This window comes from Frieseomelitta varia, unplaced genomic scaffold (assembly GCF_011392965.1).
Source record: "Frieseomelitta varia isolate USP_RPSP 00005682 unplaced genomic scaffold, Fvar_1.2 scaffold_618, whole genome shotgun sequence".
Lineage (NCBI taxonomy): Eukaryota > Metazoa > Arthropoda > Insecta > Hymenoptera > Apidae > Frieseomelitta > Frieseomelitta varia.
The window spans coordinates 123,535-146,088 of NW_025110388.1; the positions used below are offsets into that span (position 1 = coordinate 123,535).

At 38.7% G+C, this 22,554-nt stretch overlaps 1 protein-coding gene across 3 annotated transcripts in view; it reads left to right on the forward strand.

Annotated features, from left to right (window-relative positions):
* LOC122534598 (serine/threonine-protein kinase 17A-like) overlaps positions 1 to 19,515 on the forward strand; it is a 94,294-nt gene extending 74,779 nt beyond the window's left edge. For 2 of the 3 annotated variants that reach the window (XM_043665385.1, XM_043665386.1), the window contains 3 exons: positions 6,206 to 6,332; positions 8,201 to 8,429; positions 11,717 to 19,515. In XM_043665385.1, the coding sequence (XP_043521320.1) occupies positions 6,206 to 6,332; positions 8,201 to 8,429; positions 11,717 to 12,734 (1,374 nt within the window). In that variant the 3' untranslated portion in view covers positions 12,735 to 19,515. The remainder of the gene's footprint in view (positions 1 to 6,205; positions 6,333 to 8,200; positions 8,430 to 11,716) is intronic. The other variant, XR_006307935.1, reaches the window with a different exon arrangement.
* The last annotated feature ends 3,039 nt before the right edge of the window (positions 19,516 to 22,554 follow it).

Genomic DNA, 22,554 nt, shown 5'->3' on the forward strand with positions numbered 1-22,554 from the left:
CGTTGTATTAACTGGTTCTCGCGCATCGAAGTACCATTTCGTTAAAATGCTTGTGACAAACGTAATGCTTCCACTTATCTTCTCGCATGCACTTCTATTTCGATTGCTCGCTTCTGTTCGCAATTGATCTGAACCAAATACACTTGGCAGATTTTTAAACTCCACAGTTTTATCCAAACGAAGTTCTCAGCCCTTCGTTGACTAAACATTCGCTCTAACTTCAAATCACTCAAGTGATTTTTACATCAAGTTTTCTATATTTTTAGTTTCTGATATGTAGATGTCTAACACATGGTCAATGATATCTATAACATAGATTATTATGACATGGAAAAATATGTAAAATAATCAAGATTATAATTTTGTTAACATTTATAATTTATTTATAATTATTTATATTTATAACTCCTAATTTTTAACAGGCAAAACAATTTTCTATATGTAAATCCTACAAATCCTGTAAATCTCTAGTCGCGTACGTGAAACTACAAAATAAAAATCGGCGAATTATTATTAAAATACATTATTCTCTCTTTTGAGCAACAAAATAAACATGAAATAAAATGAAAGAATTAGGTTAAGATACTTAAGTAGACAAAAGAATAGCATAGTTGAGATAAATATAAGTGTAGGATAAAGCAAAATAGGATACAAAAATATTACGTAAATATTATAACATGTAAAATTTAGGTTAAATGCAACGCGAAATATGCAATGTAAAAACCATTTCAAGTCAATTTCAAGGCCGAAGAGGCTGAAATAAATATATACATATACATACACTATCCTCTCTTTCCCACGTAGAATCGCACACTCGATCAAACGTTCGTTATTCTTGGCTTCCTCGCCGATGGGTTTTTCAACGGATTTTCCAAGGAAGAGAGGCGATCGACCTCCGCAGAGAAAGGGAGAGATTCATCAATGAATTCACCGGGGTCTAGCCTTGATAGCCGGAGAGCAGAAGAGCCTGTACCGAGAATTCCATTTCTGCCATGGTCAGTGGCTCGCGCGCGTTCACCCGATCGATCCGCGCCAAGACTACGAGCAAGCGGTTCGTTCATTAGGCAGGACGTGGCGCGTTCGATGAAATCGATTCATCGGCCTCTTAATAGGATAGCTCGAGCTCCGCCTCGTGGACGCGCGTGTTCGCCAAGCGAACGCGATACGAGCCGCAAGGAAAAAAAGTCAACGATATTTCATACGCCGTAGGAAAAGCGGCTGACCGATCTCTCCCACTTTTCTGTTATTCTCTCCTTAGTTTTACACGCTTCTTAGCGAGCGTAATCTGTTCGACCATATACAGTAGAGAGGAACGATTAAATTTGTGCTTGTACTGATGGCTGCGTTTGCGGAGTGGAGAGTAATTATGTTTACGGGGAATCGATTCTATAAATTGAGTGGATTTCCAGAGCTATTATAGCTGGTGGAGATAGTTGGTAAATCGATCAAGACAGATTCTTTCAAACATCGGAGGAAATTGAAGACAGTTTTGTCTCTAATTAGCTGTTTAATCCAACTTTGCTCCGTTTCTATATTCATTTAAAAAATATATCGTTTTTCAAATGAAAGAAATCTATATCGAACTTGACTGCTTGACACAGAATATTTAATAAGAGACGAGAGTCATTGTGAAGGAATTCATTGAACGGAAGATAGTTGACTTAATTCTCAAGATTAGAATAAATCGAATTAAGTATGTAATTAGACGGTATTGTAACGTTACTCTCGTATGGCATTTGAAGAAGATACATGATATTAAAACAATAAAATTATTATTATTTGGATGCTATCTAGCTCCCATTTTCATTCATAATCACAAAACTACGAAAGATGTTTAAATACTCGATATACGCATCTAACAGTTATTCTAGATGCTTGTGTTCAAATACTTTCATTATACTTCACGATACATTTCATACAATGCTATCTATCAGCAATATTTTTACTATATTACGTTATAATAATGTCTATTGAAGTATCTGTTAATTATATTACAAAATTATATCACGAAAATACGCATTTCATTGTCCACCAAAGGATCAGTAGAGTTAATGTATTCTTTCTTGTAGCTCGTTCCCTCAAACAGCGTGCATTGCATTCACGTCTACCAACACGTACATGCATATACATTCACGTGTATTCACGTCTGGCTCGCAGAGCGTAGGGTCGCTTCCCCCTTTTCTCAACCGCCGGAAGTTTCAATGAACGCGAGAGACGGGATCCTCATAAATTCGTTGTCCGTTGGCTAAAAAGCCAGCTCCTCTGGCTTGCAACCATACGCAGACACTTCTGCGCGCGCTTCACATTCCGATCCTCCGCGAACTTCTAATCAAGAAAATTCGATCGTCGACCTCGCCGAGAACGAGCTGCAAGAAAGAAAGAGAGAAAGGACGATAAAGTAGAAATGACGGAATCAAATTCAATGTGCACTTATGATGTCTAAATGATGTATAAAAATGTCTCGACCAGTGCATTCGCAATGTATTTATTTTATGCATTATATATTTTCATTTTATAACTGATTCCAAATCGTAGATGAGACTAAGTGGATCAAATGTGTTTAATGCGGGGCGCAATATTTGAAATATCGTTGTTTATTATATTTTCATACAAAGTTTATTATATTTTTTACTCTTTATAAAAGATAGGTCTTTATTGTCGATGTAAGTTAGACTTCCGCTCACAGAACGCATGCGCGTTAAATCGTTTCTATGGGATAGGCGCGCCTGACGCGAATATTATTTGAAAATTGAGCGTAAAAAAAGAACAGAGATCTGGTCGAATCTCATCTCTGTCTATCAGTATTCCAGTCGAATTGTAAATATATCCAGTGTAATCTTCATTTCTAGAAATATTCATTCGGAAACTATCTCACTTAGAATACGTTCGAGTACATGATAGTACATGAAAGTACCATAGGGAATATTTAGAAAGAGGTTCGAACTCCATCTCTGTTGCGAGATACTCGATCCCATCTCTACGCGAGGTACCGTGAGAATTACCCGCAGCTACGTTTTTCTCGCGAAAAGGTAGATAACCCTGGCTTAATCGCTCGCGTCCTTCCTGTTGTTTTTTGCGATCGCTCTCTGTGTTACGTTAAACGACGACATCCGACAGACCAAAGCACCGAGAACCGGCTCACCTGTTACACTTTCCTAGACACGCTCGATCGATACATCGCACGTAAACGCGCCGATGAGAGAGAGTCTAGCCGAGCCAAGCTGGCTCGAGAGACCACTGCATCTGCGTCTGACGAGGAAACGCCGCGATCTGAACGCAATTGTCTCATTTGAAAAGGTGATATTCGTGATAATCGATCGTCGACGCCCACGTTCGGCGGAGGAACGTGTCGCGAAACCCGCACCGACGCAGGAACTCCGTAATGACTAATTATGGAAATGTCTTTGTTCCTTATTGAACGACTTCCGGGAGTCGAGTCCGTTTCCAAACCGGCTGAATGATCTCGCTTTTGAAATTGTGTCCATCAACGATTCTGAAACCTGTACTACGACGTAATTGTCATGCAAGAATTAGAAACTATATGGTTAATCGTTTGAGTAGAAACTTAATCATCCAGATACAAGATAATTTCGTTTGACGGACCAAATAATGAAACTGTAGCTGGATCAATCGTTCGAAAATATTATAATTATACTAGATTGCAAATTAAATTGCATTTGGAAGGTGTGCAAAATAATAATGATATTATGCAAAATTCATAATATGTAAGGGGCATCGTTTATAATTCTCTGGCCTTCAAAGGGATTCCAATTGGGGAATAATGTTTAAATTTTCTGACTCAAAAAATCATCGGTTCAAATAAACTGAATCACTTGAAATAACATCCAGTTGAGTTAACCAACGTGTCAGTTCATCATTTTTTCGAGATACGCGCTTTATTATCTGAATTGTGCTCGAGAGTGCCGCAGTGACACGAGGTGGACAAGGCGTAGCCCGCAAACGAGTGTCGAAACCAAAAGGGGCCACACGAGCAAAACGTCCCACGACCTCGACTTTACAGGAGCGTGCTTTTCAAGCGTATCATGCGACGCAGTCCGGTCACGTTCGACTCGTAACGCGGCATATAACGAAACGTAACGCGCAAACTGAATCCACGAGCGGAACGAGCGTGTGCACGCCATCGTTCTCCTCCTTGTTTTCTCGTCCCTCCTCGCGTGCTTTACCAATTTTCTTATCCTATCTGCTTTCTCGATCGAGAAGTTTTGAAGGTGAATCGTTCGACGAGAGAGGGGCAGAGAGGGAAGGAATATATTTATTCTAACCGTCGACGTTGGTATTCCACGAAGCGAAACGATCGAGGGAAGGGGGAATCTTTTGCAATCACTTCGATACGCGCTCGCTCGCGGAACACACCGTTTCGTGGAACGTTGACGGTGACTCCATCGACGATAACGTTCGCGAGCACATCGTTGTTAATCAAGAAGAAGATGCTTTTTCCTTAAAGCGTTTCTGCCACGCTATCACACTAATTGTTGGCTGTTTCTTTGCAATTTGCAAACGAGCATCTCGATGTTAACAAGTTTGCCTCGTGCGATTATGTTGCGATAGAAGGTAAATAATATGCAATATTGTGTGTAATATTATAAAAACGCAACGGAAGAAAGCTTTTATTTTATAAAAGATATGGAAGGAGGAATTAATTGGTCAATTTCTGCAGAAAGACTCGCTCGCAAGCTGCAAACCGTAGACGATGGAATCGTGGCAAATAGATGCGTGGGCGTACGAACGAGTGCTCAAAGGCTGGATAGGCGAATACAAACGATCGACGATAAGAAAGGTCGTGGCGCGGCCTAGCCGAGCGATTCATGCTCCTTTCTCGATCGTTTCTTTCTTCCTCCTTTTTCCTTTTTGCCTCTTTTTGCGCCTCGTCCCGAGAGAACTCTTTCCCCTTAAAACAATCGAACAATGCGCTCGACTGCTGTACAGCAACGCGGCGAAAGAAACCGACAGGATACCGAGGTTATAGGTGAAAATGAGAAGAAGAGGAACGAAAGTACAATGCGTCGATGCATCGTTGATGCATCTGTCTGTCTGAGAATACTTCTGTTTTGTATAGTTTTTATTATATTAAAATACACGACAGCAAGTTTATTTCGTTTGATTGTTAACGTGTAACAAAATACCTTGGAACATTTAGGCACAGTTAATCCTGAATTGTTGTAGTCCCCAATGGAAAATTAATGATTGAAAGTAATACGTCTCGTCAGTATCATTCTATGAATATAACAAACTGTAAATTTAAATTACTTATTTCAATTACTTTTTGAAAATGAAAGTATCGACTGCATATTTGAATCGAAATGGAATTAAACGTGGTACACAGATCAGACGTTTGAAAAAAAAGTAGCCCAAGAGTACAGTTCAGAGGTAGAAAATTGAAACAAGCTTGTTACCAATGTGCTTTAAAGTCTCTTCCCTTCAAAAATATCTTCATCCACGATTGAAATACACCGTTCATTATACTTCACTTTATCCCACTCTCGCGAGACGATTAATTACCCCGATAATAAGCGACGGACGCGTCGGCGAATCGTCGTTTATTAAATAGCTTTAATTAAGTGACATCGCGTAGGCACGGGGCATGTAATTGATCGCTGGAATCCTGATACGAACCGAAACCAAACCACCAAAGAAAGAAGAGAAAAAGAGATCACTCTTACACGATGCGCGACAGAGTAATCGCGTTTACCCTTTCGGTACACGATTGTCCCTCTCGTGCCGGTTTCTCTTTTGCCGGTGTCAACCAGCTGCCAGCTACCCGGCATAATTGTGACGACAAGATCGCCCCGAATAATTTATCCACGCTGTAAAACGTCGGCCAGGTGAAATATGAAAACGGCGTTTCATAAATCGGCGTCACACGGGCCGAAGATCGCGTCGTGCGTTTAATCGAGAGGGACGCCTCGGTCTCCCTCCGGGATAAAATATGATCGTTGCGCGTCTTTTTCCCGAGCAGAGCTGCAAGCAATTACACGGAACGACGAAAGAAAATAACGAGCTCTTTTGTCTCTGTTCGAGGCTCTTTGATGAAAGCCTTTCCTGACGGTGCTCGCGAGGCCACCACATTTTTCTTTTTCTCTTTTGATTCTGGAAAAATTCTCTCGCTTCTTTCTTCCTTTCTTTCTGCTGTCGGCTTTCAGTTTTCCCTGTTTCCAGATTCTCATCGTTTCGTTGCCTGTTTCAGCCTCAAAATCTGGTCCTGACCGGCGAGTTCCCGGACTGCGACGTGAAACTTTGCGACTTTGGTATCTCGCGGTACATCAGCCACGGCGCGGACATACGGGAGATTCTGGGCACGCCCGATTACGTTGGTGAGTAATCCTGGACTTGAGCGGCGACCAAGGAGAGAATGCCCTCGAACGGTGGCCTGTTACATTGATGACATTCGAAATTTTCCACTGTTTGTCACGCGTTCGTGTCGACGAACAATCGTAATCCCCGAATTTTCCTATTCCAACTCCACTCTCGTTTTCGACTCAACTGGAGGACTTTCGGTGTTTTTAAAGGAACTCTTTAGTGTAGAAATATATAAACACACAATTGTATATACATTTAAAACTTCCTTTTTAAGAAAGTAGATTTCAAACTTGGTGAGCTGGTGAAAGATTAAATTGGCAAGTTAAGCTGCAAACGTCAGAGGTGAATCAAAAAATGATCGACTAAAGATTCTATCGAAGATCACGGTAATCATAAGTTTACAAAGAAGAAAGTGTGTCTAACATCGTGATTCGAAATTTAATTAGCATTACTTTCAAGAGAACGACAGAGGTTGTTTGAAAATTTGGCCATTTTATCTCCAACAATCTAACAAAATGGAGTCATTTTTTAACTGCATATGCCACGATTACATTACAGCGAATACATTAAATCGCGCGTTATCAAACTGCTATAATTAACAGTCAGGAAAAATTGTTACATACACCAATTTCCTATCGCGTTAATTTCGCGCGGGTAACAAAAACACCAAGTAACATGATTGCGCTTCAACGTGAACGTGTATATTCTATCCTGTAATCCCGACGATGGAAGTTACGTATCCTCGAGTTTAAAAGTTACGAACACAATTTGTCACGTCACTATATTATTTTTCTCGTGGCCGGTAGCCAGTATTCGCACGGTGAATCGAGTCCGCGGCTGGTTTTGTACCGCGTAATTCCATTAGAGAAACAGGGCCGTTGCATAATTGAACAGAACAAGCCACTTTTCGAGCGGTCGGGAAAGCTTGGTGCATTTACGAGCCCTACGATTATTCACCGCTATTACTTTTAACGTGGACGTAACGGTCGGAAAGTCGACTTGAATGAAACTGTCGTTAGGCAACGTAACGTACAGTGCTCAACACTGTTCCCCCCCTGATTGCATTCGTTGGAAACGCGAAGGAAGAGAACGTGTAGAGTGTTCTTAAAAAATGAAAGTTGAACGCAAGAAATAAAGAACAATTTTTACACATTTTTATCGAATTTTACCTTGTAAGTAACGTCCGATATATCGACGGGCTCTCTCTCTCTCTCTCTCTTCTTGTTTTGAGTAGCTTGAGTCTTTATTTGATTTGATTAACTTTGAAAATATAGGAACCACAATGATTTATATGAAAACATGTAAAATTAAACTTCGCCTGGCGATTTAAGTCCACCAGCGAAGGGGGATTTAAATGCCTCTAGAAGGTTAAGTCTTTAAGTGATTCAAGTTCGTTTTTTAGCTTCGACAACTATGCAATTTCAAGAAGTTGAAAAAAATAAATTGGATCAAATTTTCTCTATTTCTTACAAAATGTGGTAGATTTAAAATGTGTTTTGTTTTTTTTTTTTAAAGCCCTTTCGACGTACAAGTTCGCCGTTAATTAGAATTTATTTCGATTACACTCAAATTGTCTCATCGCAACAATCTAAGCTCGAGTCACTTAATCTTAGGATTTTTAATTAAATCAAATGAAAACAAGCGTGAAACAAGATGCCTCAAATTCTAGTTATCATACTCAGAAATTATCACAATCAATTTATAACTCAACGATACCAGCTGAGAGTTAAGAGTTTCTCGTTTTCAACAAACGAATATCATTGTGCGCTGTACACCAGTCTCGACATTTTCACGACTTTCGTTTCATTCGTTGCCCATCTCTCGACGTTTCTCCTTTCTTGGTTTCACACTCAAAAGCCGCGATCTCCCGTGGTAATTCCAGCTCCCGAGGTGTTGAGCTACGAACCGATCAGCTTGGCAACAGACATGTGGTCCATCGGAGTTCTGTTGTACGTATTGCTAACGGGATGCTCTCCGTTTGGTGGTGACACGAAGCAGGAAACGTTCTGCAACATTAGCCGATGTCGCCTAGATTTCCCCGACGATCTGTTCGAGGATGTCTCCGAAGAGGCGCGCGATCTCATGCGCAAACTGATGGTCAAGAATCCAAAGTGAGTAGAATCCACGCTTTCGTTTAATTTTTATAGAACCTGCGACAATGTTTCTTTGACTTGAGTGTGTATGTTAATTTTTACTTCGTGAAAATATTTAAAAAAGATTTGTACAATATTGTTCGGAAATTTTAGATTCAGATTTCAAATAAAAGATTCGAGCGTAGTATGTAAATATTAATGAAATACGCGACGTATAATTTTCGAACGAATTTAATTAAAATTTAAAGTCTATCAATGCCAGTTAGGATGTATACATATTATTTAGGACAAACGAGTGTCAAAATTAAAATTTGCTATTAATCGTAAATTTTCACTACGCCGTTGAAAGAAATGAGTTTTTATCGAAAAATATTAGAAGATTTGTATAAATTACTACCTTCGCGAATAGACAATTAACCATTTTGAGTATTTAGTTCATAATCAATAATAAAACAACTGTTTTTACTTATTGGAAATTTAAAACATTGAATAAATATATCAGAGGATATATGCTTAAAAATAAATGTACTCGTAATTAACCGTTTGAATGCTTAAAATAATAAAACATCTAAATGTTTAATACCGAATGGCGAGCATGTAACAAATTAAGAATATATTCATCCTTGAACATATACTTTTTGATATTTATTCTTAATATATTGTCTCTTTCGAATCTCTGATAAGTAAAATAATTATTCCATAATATTATTGATTGTAAGATTTTATCCATGCAATGGATCTGTACAACAAGCAAACGAATGAAATCGTTGCGACAGATTGTTTCGTATGAATTTATGAAATGAAGAAGTGCACAGAATGCACGTATAACACATGAAAGAGGAAACGCGTGAAATATTCAATTCTTACGATATTTACTAGCTAAATCAACCTAAGTTCCAGTCCTCGAATCACCTTAAAATTTATAAGAAAAAAATTTGTAAAAACACGGTACAGACATCATACATCATACTAATTTCGTCTCGACGGGGGAGGGATCTCGTCGTCGTGCCGCAGCTTAACTCGAGATCACGTTGCGATCGCGAAAACGAAGAAGAGGTTCGTGTCTGACCTCGCGTTTTATCGCCGCGCCGCGTCTTCGAAGTCACAGAAGAGTGAAAGAAGGTCGACCGATAAGTATTATCGGGGTGTGTATACATGCTACTAAGAATTCCGGCACTGGTGAAAATAATGCCTTCGAGGAAGCACGCCGCGACGACCTACCGAGAACGTTTACCGCTCGCCGTTTTACCTCGAAGCGAAAGAAGATAGGCCGCAGAGGCAGCGCGCGTGCATCTCGTGAACACACACCGGTTAGTTAGGTCGAGTACGTTGGCATTATTTAGCTTCTAGGAACGAAAGCAATCGCGTTAACGTTAGATCGCGACATTCCAACGGCGACGCGCTGTCCGAGAGCTGAACCGTAACACGCTTCACGTCCGGCGATAGACCAAAGAAGGATTTAACCGTACGAACGATTATACCGGTCGCTATAAAATTTTCGCATCGTCTCTGCGGATACGTTCAACTGCTAGTCTGTACTTGTTAAATGAATTGTCTGAGGATGAGGCAGGATACTCGAATAATTGAAAGAATGTAAAAAAATACATACTTGTTGGATAGATAGATATAAATATAAAATAATTTCGGATGATGAACTATGCCTGATGTGATATTTAGATATTGGATGATGGTAAATATTCATAGTTTATACCTGTGTATGTGTGTCCACATTTGACACAGGTAGAGATACTTATTATTGATGGAAGTATTCAGACACTTGCAGAAATCTCTCCCAATATATGTATACATTATTGGAAATCATACTATTTCAAATATGAAATAAGATTTTACTAAAATATTAAAATTTCAAATACATCTAAAAATGCACGAGTTTCTTTAAATTAATATCACAGTAATTTCTATATACGCTTTCCCGTATAATAAAACTGTTTAATTTCATTATTCGACGTGTTTTAAATAACTCCTGTTCGCAATTCAAATATCAGTCGAGTAGTTTTGAAAAGATTTTGAACAAATGAATAGCTCGGATACAAAAATTGCAATCTTGAACAAATTGTTGTGATTCTTCGCCGGGAACGGAGTTTCATTAGAACATTCGTTCTAATACTAATTCTGCGCGAAACCTTGAAATAAATCTGTTCCTGAGCCTCCATGAATCCAGCCGCGCGTAGCTACTACATACGTGGAAGCAAAACGATCGACATTCCAGCGCGACGACTTTCTTCGAAACGGGAAGAAGGACGTTGTTGGCGCATCGAAACGAGTTCCGCAAAAAAAAAAAAAGAAAAAAAAAAAACGTAGATTTCCTTATCGTCGGCCAGCTGGACAGCTGAAAGGAAGTCTCCATCCGGAGTATCCGCGCCCTACCAACCGCGAAAGTCGCCTTATCGTCGTGTGGCGACGTACATACGTGCTTTATCGTCGCGGGCGCGACCGCCTCGTTTACTCGCCCCTTTTCTCGCCTTTGATTCGCCACGCGTTACGCAACTGCGTGCGTTAGCCGGTGACAAGACGTCCCGCGGCTTGTGCCGGAAGTGACGGCCATTCGGGAAGTGGCGACGGATACTGTAGAACGGGACACGTTGCGAAGATTGGAAAACATGTAACGACTACGAGCTTGTTGTTACGTGAAAGTACATGAACACTTACCGCGAGTTCTTTTTTTTTTTTTTTGCAAATATACTCTGTGTGTGTTATGTTAAACATTTTGTTAATATTTATAATAATCTAATCAGAATTTTATACCTTACGAAAATGTACAAGCATTTGTACGAACTTTTTATGAACTCGTTACGTGTGCTACGTGAGATATATTTGGACACGTTGTTTATTATGATTATTCTGGAACAAATTTAGATATGTACATCAACGGAAATTACAAGCGTACATTTCGCAAAGACCACGCGAAATTGAAATGGTCAACTATCTACTATATTAATAAATTTCAGCTATCTACTATATTCAGTATATTAATATATTTCAGCTATCAACTATCTACTATATTAATAAATTTCAGTATTCAGTGGAATCGTTATTAATACTTACTCAAATATTTCAAAATTTACGTCTGTATTAACAATTGTTTTAATGGATTAAAAAGCAATAATTAATTCAGCAATGTTCCTGTATAATTGAACTATGTATATAATTAAATTATATTAAATTATGGATGAATTATATAAATGAACTACATAATTTAACCATACAATTGAATTGTGATTAAACTATATAACTGAACTATATTACAGATCGAAATATTAATGAAACCCTTCTTCTCTTTCTAGCGAACGCCTGACGGCCACCGAGTGCCTGCAACACCCATGGTTCAGCATGTTCGACGACCCTCAGCCGCCATTATCCTCCGCCTGCCCAGCACTGGACCAATCGTCCATCCAAGACGCCTCGTCGACAGAAACAAATTCGTTCTCCAAGGCTGCCGCAAACGACAACCACCAAACAACAACGGTGTCCTCCGTACTCAAGACCGACGCCGAGAAACAAAGATCGTCGACCACCTGTCAAACGATCGAAGCGAAACCAACAGCAAACAGAGCTGTCTCGTCCCACACGGAGAACCTGTACACGAAATCGAAGCTGTCGCCTAAGCCGAGCCGGTTCGGCCTGAGCTCCGATCGCAGGGACACGTTCAAAAGGAACATGGACACTCTGGCGCAGAAATTCTCAGGAACGGAGATCGTGATAATCGAGCCGGTGACCTCGTCCGGCGCCACGATCAACACCTCGGGCGTAACAAGCGGCACGCAGAGAAGAGCAACGGCCACGCACACAATGCCAGCTGGCGAGGTGTTTAAGTGCACGCCGGTGTTCATCCTCGGCGAGGAGCAACAGTGCAGCGACAGCGGCAGCGACTCGGTCTCGGAGATATCCACCGACAGTTCCAGCGACCGAAGCAGCATCTACTCGGACGACTCGTTGGATTTCATCCTGTACGGGAAGGGCCAGGGTAGGGCCAGTTTCCCGTTCTCAGCCTCGGAAGCGTCTTCGGACAGATGGGAGCAGAGGCACCACACGAGAGTATGGCCGAGAGAGTGCAACGGGGTGGTGAGCAAAGCTCTCAGCCGTTTCTCCTCGGAGAGTTCCAACGCGAAGTTCGGCAAGGCGACCACACCGCCGACCACCGTCCACGGGAAGACTGGATTGGAGGCGCTTCGCGAAAGAGGCGGGAACTTGGTGGTGATCCGCGAGCCCGTGAGAGCCGGCAGGTACACCAGATACAGCGAAGTACAGTGCGAGTCGGTGCAAGCGCGGATTCGACGATTTCAGGTCCACGGAGCTTCGTAGGCGACGAGGAGCAACGTGGAGGGTTTCTGTTCGAGCAGCTTTGCCTGTCATCGGTCCTCCCCCCCGATGAGGAGCCAACGCGGCAGTTTTCTTTGTATATATTTCGTTACGCTGTACAGTATAAAATATACAGTAAAATAGTTTGGTAAAGAGCGCGTTGCAAGCGATCGGTAGCCGAGGAATTATCATCGTCGGGTGAAAGGCCATTTCATTTCTGCACGTAGGCGTATTCACCGGGTACCGATCGCTTGTGGATCGCCATCTGTAAATATGATAGATATCCGGACGACCGAGATTCTACGAGAGAACACGGTCGACTGTAGTCGTGTTAACTCTAGTTTTCAGAGTTCTGTCATAGGTGAGCTTAACGATTGATTGTCGTACGGTGATTCGTGAGAGTGTTTGGATACTAGCTGTTAGGGGAATTTTAATGAGCACAGTCCGTAGTGAAGGTTGAACAAATTCAACGATATATGTATACCAATTGTTCAACAAGCATCTCTTTGATGATTAATCGTCAATTAATCCTTCAAGAAACTCAATGATTTATTTTTGTTGGAAATAAATCACGCTTATATTTGCAAGGCGTTAATTTATAAATTGTAAATTGTAAAAGTTTAGTGAAAAAAGCATAATGTCACAGATTACAATTATAATAGATTTGTAATAAAATGTAATGCAATCGATTTCTCAATGTTTTTGAGAGTTATGAAAATCACATGCGGTAACTACGATACATAAAATGGCAAGTTATCCTTACGCTGTGCATTTTGAGAAATATTATGGAAAAATTGCATCAATTGCGGTAAATAAACAGCGTAAGGGCAATTTATAATATCATTTAATAACAGCAATGGAAAGCAAAAAATGTCTTCTTTTATAACGCCAAGAAAATGATTGGATTATATAAAAATTTAAAAAAAAAAAGGAATGAAAATGATCGGATGAGAAGTATATTTTATGGTAATGGAATAAAAAGGTATGCATATCATCGATTAAACAGAGTTTATATAACAATTATTGATGCTCCTACAAAGTAATTTTTCTCCACGTGGACACGTGGTGGACAATGATGACATAATTTCACGAAATCTCAGTGTAGACACACATTTCTTTAATGACAAATAAATTCGTAGAAATTCCCTGCGACAGGTGCTTGTGAACACTCTCGCGAATCATTGTACGTTAAATGATCCGAGATGGCAGCAAGCATTTCAACGATAGATCGCGAGAGAGCGAGACGTATCGACAGCTCGTTGTCTGCCATTACCGATAGACTGACCGGCCGTCCTTTCGAAGAACTGCGAAGAAAGAAAATAAAAAAGAAAAAAGAAAAAAAAAAAGAAAATCGAGCGCGAGTCAGTGCGCGTTCGCTGCATCGAGTTGCTCGCGAAACGAAAGTCCATGCACCGCGGAAGATCGATTCCCGTCTCGTTTCGCGGCCTCCGTGAGATGGAAACTAGCAATTGCTTACGTAATTGGTAAATGTCAGGCATATGTCAGTTCTCCGTTCGGAATTCTAGAGTAACAGTGAACGTATGCGCTCGCGCTCAGAAAGTCTTTGGACATGCTTCATTTTTTTCATTAAGCCATTACGATTATTACTCCCTCTTTGCTTTCCAATTGTGATTTATCTACTAAATCAATAAAATCGAATGTTCTAACTTTCGTAATAAATTTCTCCTCATGTTGCAACATTACGGTCCATGAAAAGCATTAAGGCAACATGTTTGTTAAAGTAAGAAAATGACACAATGTCACCAGACGTTATAACATTAAACATTAAAACACAGCGAATCTTGGTTTTGAATTTTTTTCAATTTTGATATAAATGTAGTTGCTTCGTCCCAAGGTTTCTGAGCAGCGTAATCGAGCAAGTAAAAGTAAATCGGTATCGCGAGCGACTCGATGCTGATTGCGAGTGGCGAGTTTGCCCAACCTAGCCATAATATTGTTAGCGTAGATGGTACGTGATAGCTCGAATTGCCTGTGCGTCCGTTCGACGGATCACGCTAAAATCGAGAACCGATAACTTTGGGTGCCTTTACTGTATACGTTTAAGAGAAGTCGCGTGTCAATCGCTTGAGCCGTTAATGACCAAGCACAATGGAACGGAAACGATAAAATTAACAAATAATTATTGTGTGTCATTCGCTGAAGAACGTTGTATTTCTCTTGCTATTTTCTGGACTGCGAATTTTTATGCAATTATAAGAAACTTAATTCTCTAAAGGCTACTCTAGATGATGGTTCATGGTAGTTACGTTGTTTTTAAATTGAAAATATTAATAAAATTGAAATTGCGATTATTAGAATGGTGGTAGAATGGAATAGTGATTGAAACAAGATTTCACTCGTCGTAACTTTCAGATGAAAAGAAAAAAGAGAAAAAAAGAATGTAAAACACTGCTGTGCTAAAAATACTGTATTCGACAAATCTCTGTTCATTCGTTACATTAGATCTCTGTCGCACAAATATTCGCAGTCTAGGAATCACAATCGTCGAAAGATAGAATTCGCTGATGTACATTGACTGAAAAATATTGCAACATTATCGCTCTTAACTATTTCGAGGCTGGTTGATGACGCGCCGTGTGCGTCATGCGACAAACCGAATTAAATTAAAGAGAAAGAGAGAAGAGAATGTCGTCTCAATAGTTTTCTAGTTACGTGCCGGCCTCGAAAGTGTTAATGAGCGGCGAGTTCTCTAATTAATAATGTTAAGCGCATGTATAGTTACTCACGAAAGTATTCCAACGCTTGCGAACACCTTTTACGAATATATCGTGTGTACATATATTATATGAAACGTTTTGATACTTCATTAATATCGTAACGATTGTGGTGATCTAAATTTGTAACAAATCTAAAAAAAATGTATATAGAAATTACGAGATATTTGGCGCAAATCTATATATTGCTCAGATATTATTGAGAGAAGTATCGAAGCCAGTTATCCATTATATGGATAAATTTCAATATTCAGTGGAACCATTTTTAACCAGATGGTTAATTTATACTAAGTGTCAACCTTTTACTCGAAGAGATTGCTATAACAATTATAGCATTTTCGAGAATAATCGCGCCATTTTTCGATATAATCTCTCAAAAATTCTGCCCGCGAATAATAATTTATGAAGACAAGATATCTTTTACATCTGAATAACTGCATGGAGCTGATTCAATTCTCATCGTTTCCTTCGATACAATATATATAAAATATCTCGTAACCTGTACGTACCGATCACACAGTCGCGATGCGATCTGTTACGTGCAAGTGTCAACGTAATTTAATTCAGCGACAAATGTTCGAATACTTCCGCGAGCCATTGTAAATATATACGTAGATGTATCGCGATCTACGCGGCGTAGAATCTCGCGTGTACGAGTTGTTTCTGCGCGTACGATGGACCGTACGCGATTGATCGCTAGCTCATAGTGCCTACATACTTCATTTTTCCGTTCGTGTCGAAAGAGGAGCGCAACTTGAGCGGAAGTGCAGCATGGCGAGAGAGAACGAATCGACGAAGAAGGAGGAGGAGAATCGCGAACGCGAGGTCGAATCTCTCAAGGTTTTGAACTTGAAGAGTGCCTTAGCCGTACGGACGATTTCAATCAACCGCGCGTCCGGCGATCGATCGAAATTGAGAGCCTAGACTAGCTTTAGGCGTCTCCAATTCTTCTCCGTTGGATCGGTGTTCGTCTATCGATGGAGATCGATCCGACGCCTCGTGTCCCAACGGCCTGCCCTTGCCTCATTGTCGTCGACAATCGACAAATTTGATAAAGAACCTTGACCTGTTAACCGAGCTACTTCCAATGAGAATGAGAATGAAAACTTGAAAATAGAAATTGTGACGAGCGTAACGAGATAATTTGGCAAGATTCTTGCAAATATTTGGATACCGATTGAATGGCACTTGGTCCTTGAATCGTAGGTTCTATAATCGTAGGTCATGATAAAACCCTTGGCACGTGTTGCAGTTAAATTGATTTTGAATTTGGAGTGAAATTTCTTATTTCAGGGCAGTTATATTAGAATCATGTTTAACACGTTACAAATAAAGGAATCAAGTGAAGTAATGAAAATTTTTGGAATTTCTGAACAGAGGTATTATCCTCTCAGTCAAAAGTAAAATTTCATTTATTAATTTCCACCATTTGTACAGACGACAAGAACTTGTACTCGAATAAATGATTACAGTTTCCTTTTAATTCCGCATTATCGGTTAACAGATTATCGTTCGAGAAATGTCTTCCTTTCTCCCTCTGTATATCTACATTATCTATCATTATCGCGAGTCGAAGAAACTTTATTATTCATTAATATCAAATCGACCGGTCAATCCTTCGAACACAGCCAGGGCAAGTCTCGTTACGAGAAGTGGAAGTCTCGATCGAGAGTTCAGCTCGAGGGATCACGATCTTTTCAATTCTACGCGATCACGAGACACGCGAATGTACATGCAAATATGTGTTCTAAACGCGTGTAGTCCGAAGTCTGAAGGCGAACGCCGTGAAGAAAATCTCGTGGAGCGTCTATACTTTCAATGGATCAAAGTGGAACGTTCTGTAAATGCTAGTCACACACACACACACACACGCGCGCGCGCGCGCGCGCGCGCACACGTACACACAACACACATACAGTTGCTCGTCCTTCTGTACGAATTCGTTCGTATATCTCTTTCAACCGATCGCGTCGAATCGCAGTGAAATGAAATTCGAACGAACAAACACGTGCCTTCACAGAGGAATTAACAGGAAGAATAATCGAGCACGCATGATCGAAATGACAAGAATCGCTGAGAAACGTTGACGCCGAAACGATCGATCGATCGACGCGAGAGCACTAAGGCGGAGATGCCTTAAATTTTTTTGGGGAATTCGAAATCGACCGAATCGAATCGATGTGAATCACTCGAGTTCCTCGTGGATCGATGAACGATTTTGGAAGCGCTGCTCTCTCTCTCTCTCTTATGTTGTATTGATTTCCGATTCACATAAACGTGGAAATTAGAAATCGGTGAATAAAATGTAAACAGTGTTCTAGAAATACTTGTCTGTCAGCTTTCGATTCACGAAGACGAGTGTTTAGACGCCATTTCGAATTTTCGATTAGAGTTGTGTAACATTATCATCTTTCGAGCAGAGTTAAAAGCTGTCAGCAAGTGGAAGTTGAAAATCTCGCGAAGTTAATCAGGTAAATTGATCATTGTTTTAAATGTTTGATGATGTTTGCAGCGAGTTACCGCGAGTAATAACGTTCTGACAATGTTGTTAGAAGACGACGAGTACGGTGTGAAATTTCATTCGTGACAGGTTTGATTAAAACTATCGATCTTTGATGCCTAACCTAAATATTTTGCAATTTCCTTCTCGTGTTTAACGCTACGACAGCACGTTACTTTGACAAGTAACAAGTTCTGTTCAAAATTTACAAAATCACCAGTTACTACTAGACTATCAATATTCACTTGATCTTATATTTCCATTTATATATTCAATAAAAAAAAAAGAAAAAATTAAATATATCAAATATTGTAACAAATCCTCCACTTTTGATAGTTTATATATTGTTTCATATTACGTACGTCTCGTAGATGAATCACAAAGTCTTTGAAACTTACTCTCAAATTTCCCAAAACTGCAGAACGTCCATGATCTAGCTGTACGATGCGAGAGGGTTAATTTCTGAACTAAAAGAGTTCCGTTTCGAACGTCAGTAGAATCGAGTAATCCTTCTTACACGAAATAGTATGAAAATACCAGTGTCGAAACGAAATGAACATTGCGCCATTTTCGCGTCGAACGCGGTTCGATCGTAAGCGTCAACGATGAAAACGATTCGAAGGTACCGTGGATATAAAAAAATATCCGCAGCCTAATCGCCACCGTGTGAGCGTTCGTCCTTTTTGAAATTCCAAGAGAGAGACGCACACCATGCACCGAGATACGGGAACACGAGCGACGAAGAGAACGCGAATCTGATGCGAATGTATGAATATATATATATGTATGTATGTATGTACGTATAAATAATATCCTTTCGTAAAGTGTGAATACAACGAGCGTGAACGAATGAAACCGAAAAGAAAAAATGCGTGCGTATGTATGTATGTATGTTGCGTGAATTCACGATTGCCTCTGAGAATCAAAGAAAATCATAGAGACCTGTATAATGTACGTTAGTTTTGCTATGTGAATGATAGAGAGAGAGAGAGAGAGCGAGAGAGAGAGAGAGAGAGAGAGGAAGAGCGTGAAGATACCGAGCACGGAGCAGCCGGTGTTCGCCACTTCTCGAGGCCGATCCGTCGTTATTTATTTCCGTGGACTTTCCTCGCGCCGGTATCGTATTTAATTATCCCCGCGTGTCGCGTTTTATCCTCGTGGCTTTACAGTCGGATCGTTGACCCTCGTAGAAGGGCGGTGCCGTTTCTCAACCCTTTTATTTTCTTTTTTTTTTTTCTCCCTTTTTGCTCGGACATGCCTTGTTCTCCGATTCAATCAATTTATCAATAATAATGTTATTATTATCATTATCATTATTATAATTATTATTAATATTATTATTACTGCTACTATTATTATTATTATTATTGCTATTATTACTATTATTATTATTATGTTATTATCGTAACGTTATTACTTTCGAGGTTGATCATCACGGATGAGAAAGTACCGCGTATGTAGTTGTTATGTGAGACTTTTCTGTAAATATTTCTCTGTCATTGTATTAATTTTAATAATAACGTGCGAAATAAATCATTCGATCCAATCACGGACAACTTGTATTTTTGCGATAGCACCCGGACTGATGGCTGGTTAGCATTGACATTTATTATATTCATAGAAGCTAGTGAGAGGTGACATTTATTATATTCATGGAAGAGAAGTTTTAAAATTTTTCTATTAAAACCATAATAGTTCCTTTTATGATTGACGGGTCAATTATTAACATTTTGAAAAATTGAATAACGCTTTGTAACGTGCACAGTGTCAGCCTTAAATGAATAAAAATAAAATCGAAAGCTAAGACACGAAAATACGAAACTAAAAAAGGTGATACATTCCAGAACTTGAAACATAATTGCCACATGAGATTTACAATGTGTCACGATATTTCACATCGATGTCGTGCTTCATATTTAATTTCTTAAATTATTATTACGATACAGTAACAGTATAACGTCATTAACTGTTGAATAGAGGCAGTTATTCAGTTTCTTACAGTTTCATTAATTATTCTCAAAATCTTTCGAAACATTGGTCATCGGTGATAAGCTACATAAAAAAACACATTAATAAAACAGACAATCTGTCGTTCATATAAAAAAATATAAATTAAAGAATAAAATTATTAACAATAACCTACTAAAGAGTTATAATTGTAATAATTATAAATTTTGTGAGTAAAAATGAGTAAAAGGTTAACAAACATTATTTCTAACAACTTGTTTCTAACTTGTTTCATCTGCAATAATCTGGAATAATACTGAATGAAGAACACTGAAATGACATAATATATATAAAACATTAAGTAGTATACGATTCTACTAAAGTTCTCCAATAGATGTGATAAATAAATATTCTAATGCTCATATACTTGCGCACGCCAACCATAATGAACGATTCACATTCACGGAAAATCGTGAATAAAGTGACAGACTCGGTGAGCCCGAGTTTTTTCCAAAGAGAGAATAACCAACGTTCTTCAAGAATGTCGGTTTTCCTTTCATCCTATAAATAGGTGGACATTAATAAGAGCCAGGTGACACGCTGATTCACTGGCTGGATTTCCTGTCAAAACAAAAGACACACACTTCGCACAGACGAAGTATATGAATAGACATTGCATCTTACGGACTTTCGTGGCCTGTGACCTAAAATACTGACTAAATACTAAAAAATCATTGGCGCAGACGAGGTATATGAATAGACCTCGCATACAATGTGTTTTTTCGGTCCACAATTGGGGGGCTTCAGGGCCCCCTTACCATTTTCGTGTCACATCCTGTTGTACCGATTCAGGCAAGTTTTGCACTGCAGCGCCACAGACGAGGTCACAGACGAGGTATATGAATAGACCTAGCATACAATGTACTTTTTCGGCCCAAGATTGGAGGGTGCATGGGCCCACTTACCATTTTCGTGTCACATCCTGCCGTACCGATTCAGGCAAGTTTTACACTGCAGCAGTACATGTAAAATTACCGATAACTGAATAGAAAAAGTGTTTTTGGAAGTATTGACAAATGTTATCACCTGCTGTGCATCACTGACTTTACCTGAAGGTTGAGCAGGAAAAAGGTAATTGTAAGTTGAACCTTCATCGTGTGCACATCCACCAAAATTCAGGAGTGAATTTTTAAATAATATATCTGAATATTCTAATTGTTTAAACATTATCTAATATTTCTAATAATATATTTGTAACAATTGAACAATAAATTTTCTTCTACGACATTTCTAAGTACTTTTTAGAATCTTCAATTAATCATTTGTAGTAATCGAGTCACCAATACATTTCTAAGAAATTTTCATTATCTGTATCGTGTCATTGACGACCGAAAGATTGGATAAATATTGATCGATACGGAGACAAGAGCTCATTACCAATTAAACTTCCGTCGTGTGCACATCGATCAAAATTTAGGAGTGAATTTTTAAATAATATTTCTGAATATTGTTTAAACATTATCTAATATTTCTAATAATTTACTTGCAACAATTAAACAATAAATTCTCTTCTGTAGCATTTCTAATAATTTACTTGCAACATTTAAACAATAAATTCTTTTCTGTAATATTTCTAAGTACTATTCAAAATCTTCAATTAATCATTTGTAGTAATCGAGTCACTAATACATATCTAAAAAATTTTCATTATCTGTATCGTATCATTAACGATCGAAAGATCAGATTAACCCACAGATTGCACCTGATCGTAGGCTAAGCGACAGCTTGTGGTCTTCGTATCTTAAAAACTTTTATATTAAGTATGGACTGGATGTGTTGGCCGTTACATCATTTGCAAGTTTACGAAAATTTTTCAAAACAAAGTGTGTTTACACCAAAAAAATGTAAATAAACACTGGAAACCAAAATAAATAGACCAATGTTTGCAAACAAAGCGAAATTTCAAAGTTTTTGATATATATATATTTCAGTTGCTGTAGTTTATTAAGTGATCTATTATGCAATGAAATCATCTACAACACGTGTGGATAGTTCATCTGGGTAAGTATGGGTAAGTATTCGTATGTTAACTTAGTTTTAAGTGAATTATTATGAAATCAAATTTCTAACACTTGCGGATAATTCATGGATACTAGGTAAGTATAGGTAAGTATAGGTAAGTATACTTGCAATCTATTTATTTCCAATGTTTATTTACATTTTTTTGATTGTTTATTATGGTTTCCAATGTTTATTTACATTTTTTTGAAGTAAACACACTTTGTTTTCAAAAATTTTCGAAAATTTCAAATCGGAATTTCGAAAACTTTGAAATTTCGCTTTGTATGCAAACATTGGTCTGTTTATTTTGGTTTCCAGTGTTTATTTACATTTTTTTGATTGTTTATTATGGTTTCCAATGTTTATTTACATTTTTTTGATGTAAACACACTTTGTTTTCAAAAATTCTCGAAAATTTCAAATCGGAATTTCGAAAACTTTGAAATTTCGCTTTGTTTGCAAACATTAGTCTGTTTATTTTGGTTCCCAGTGTTTATTTACATTTTTTTGATTGTTTATTATGGTTTCCAATGTTTATTTACATTTTTTTGAAGTAAACACACTTTGTTTTCAAAAATTT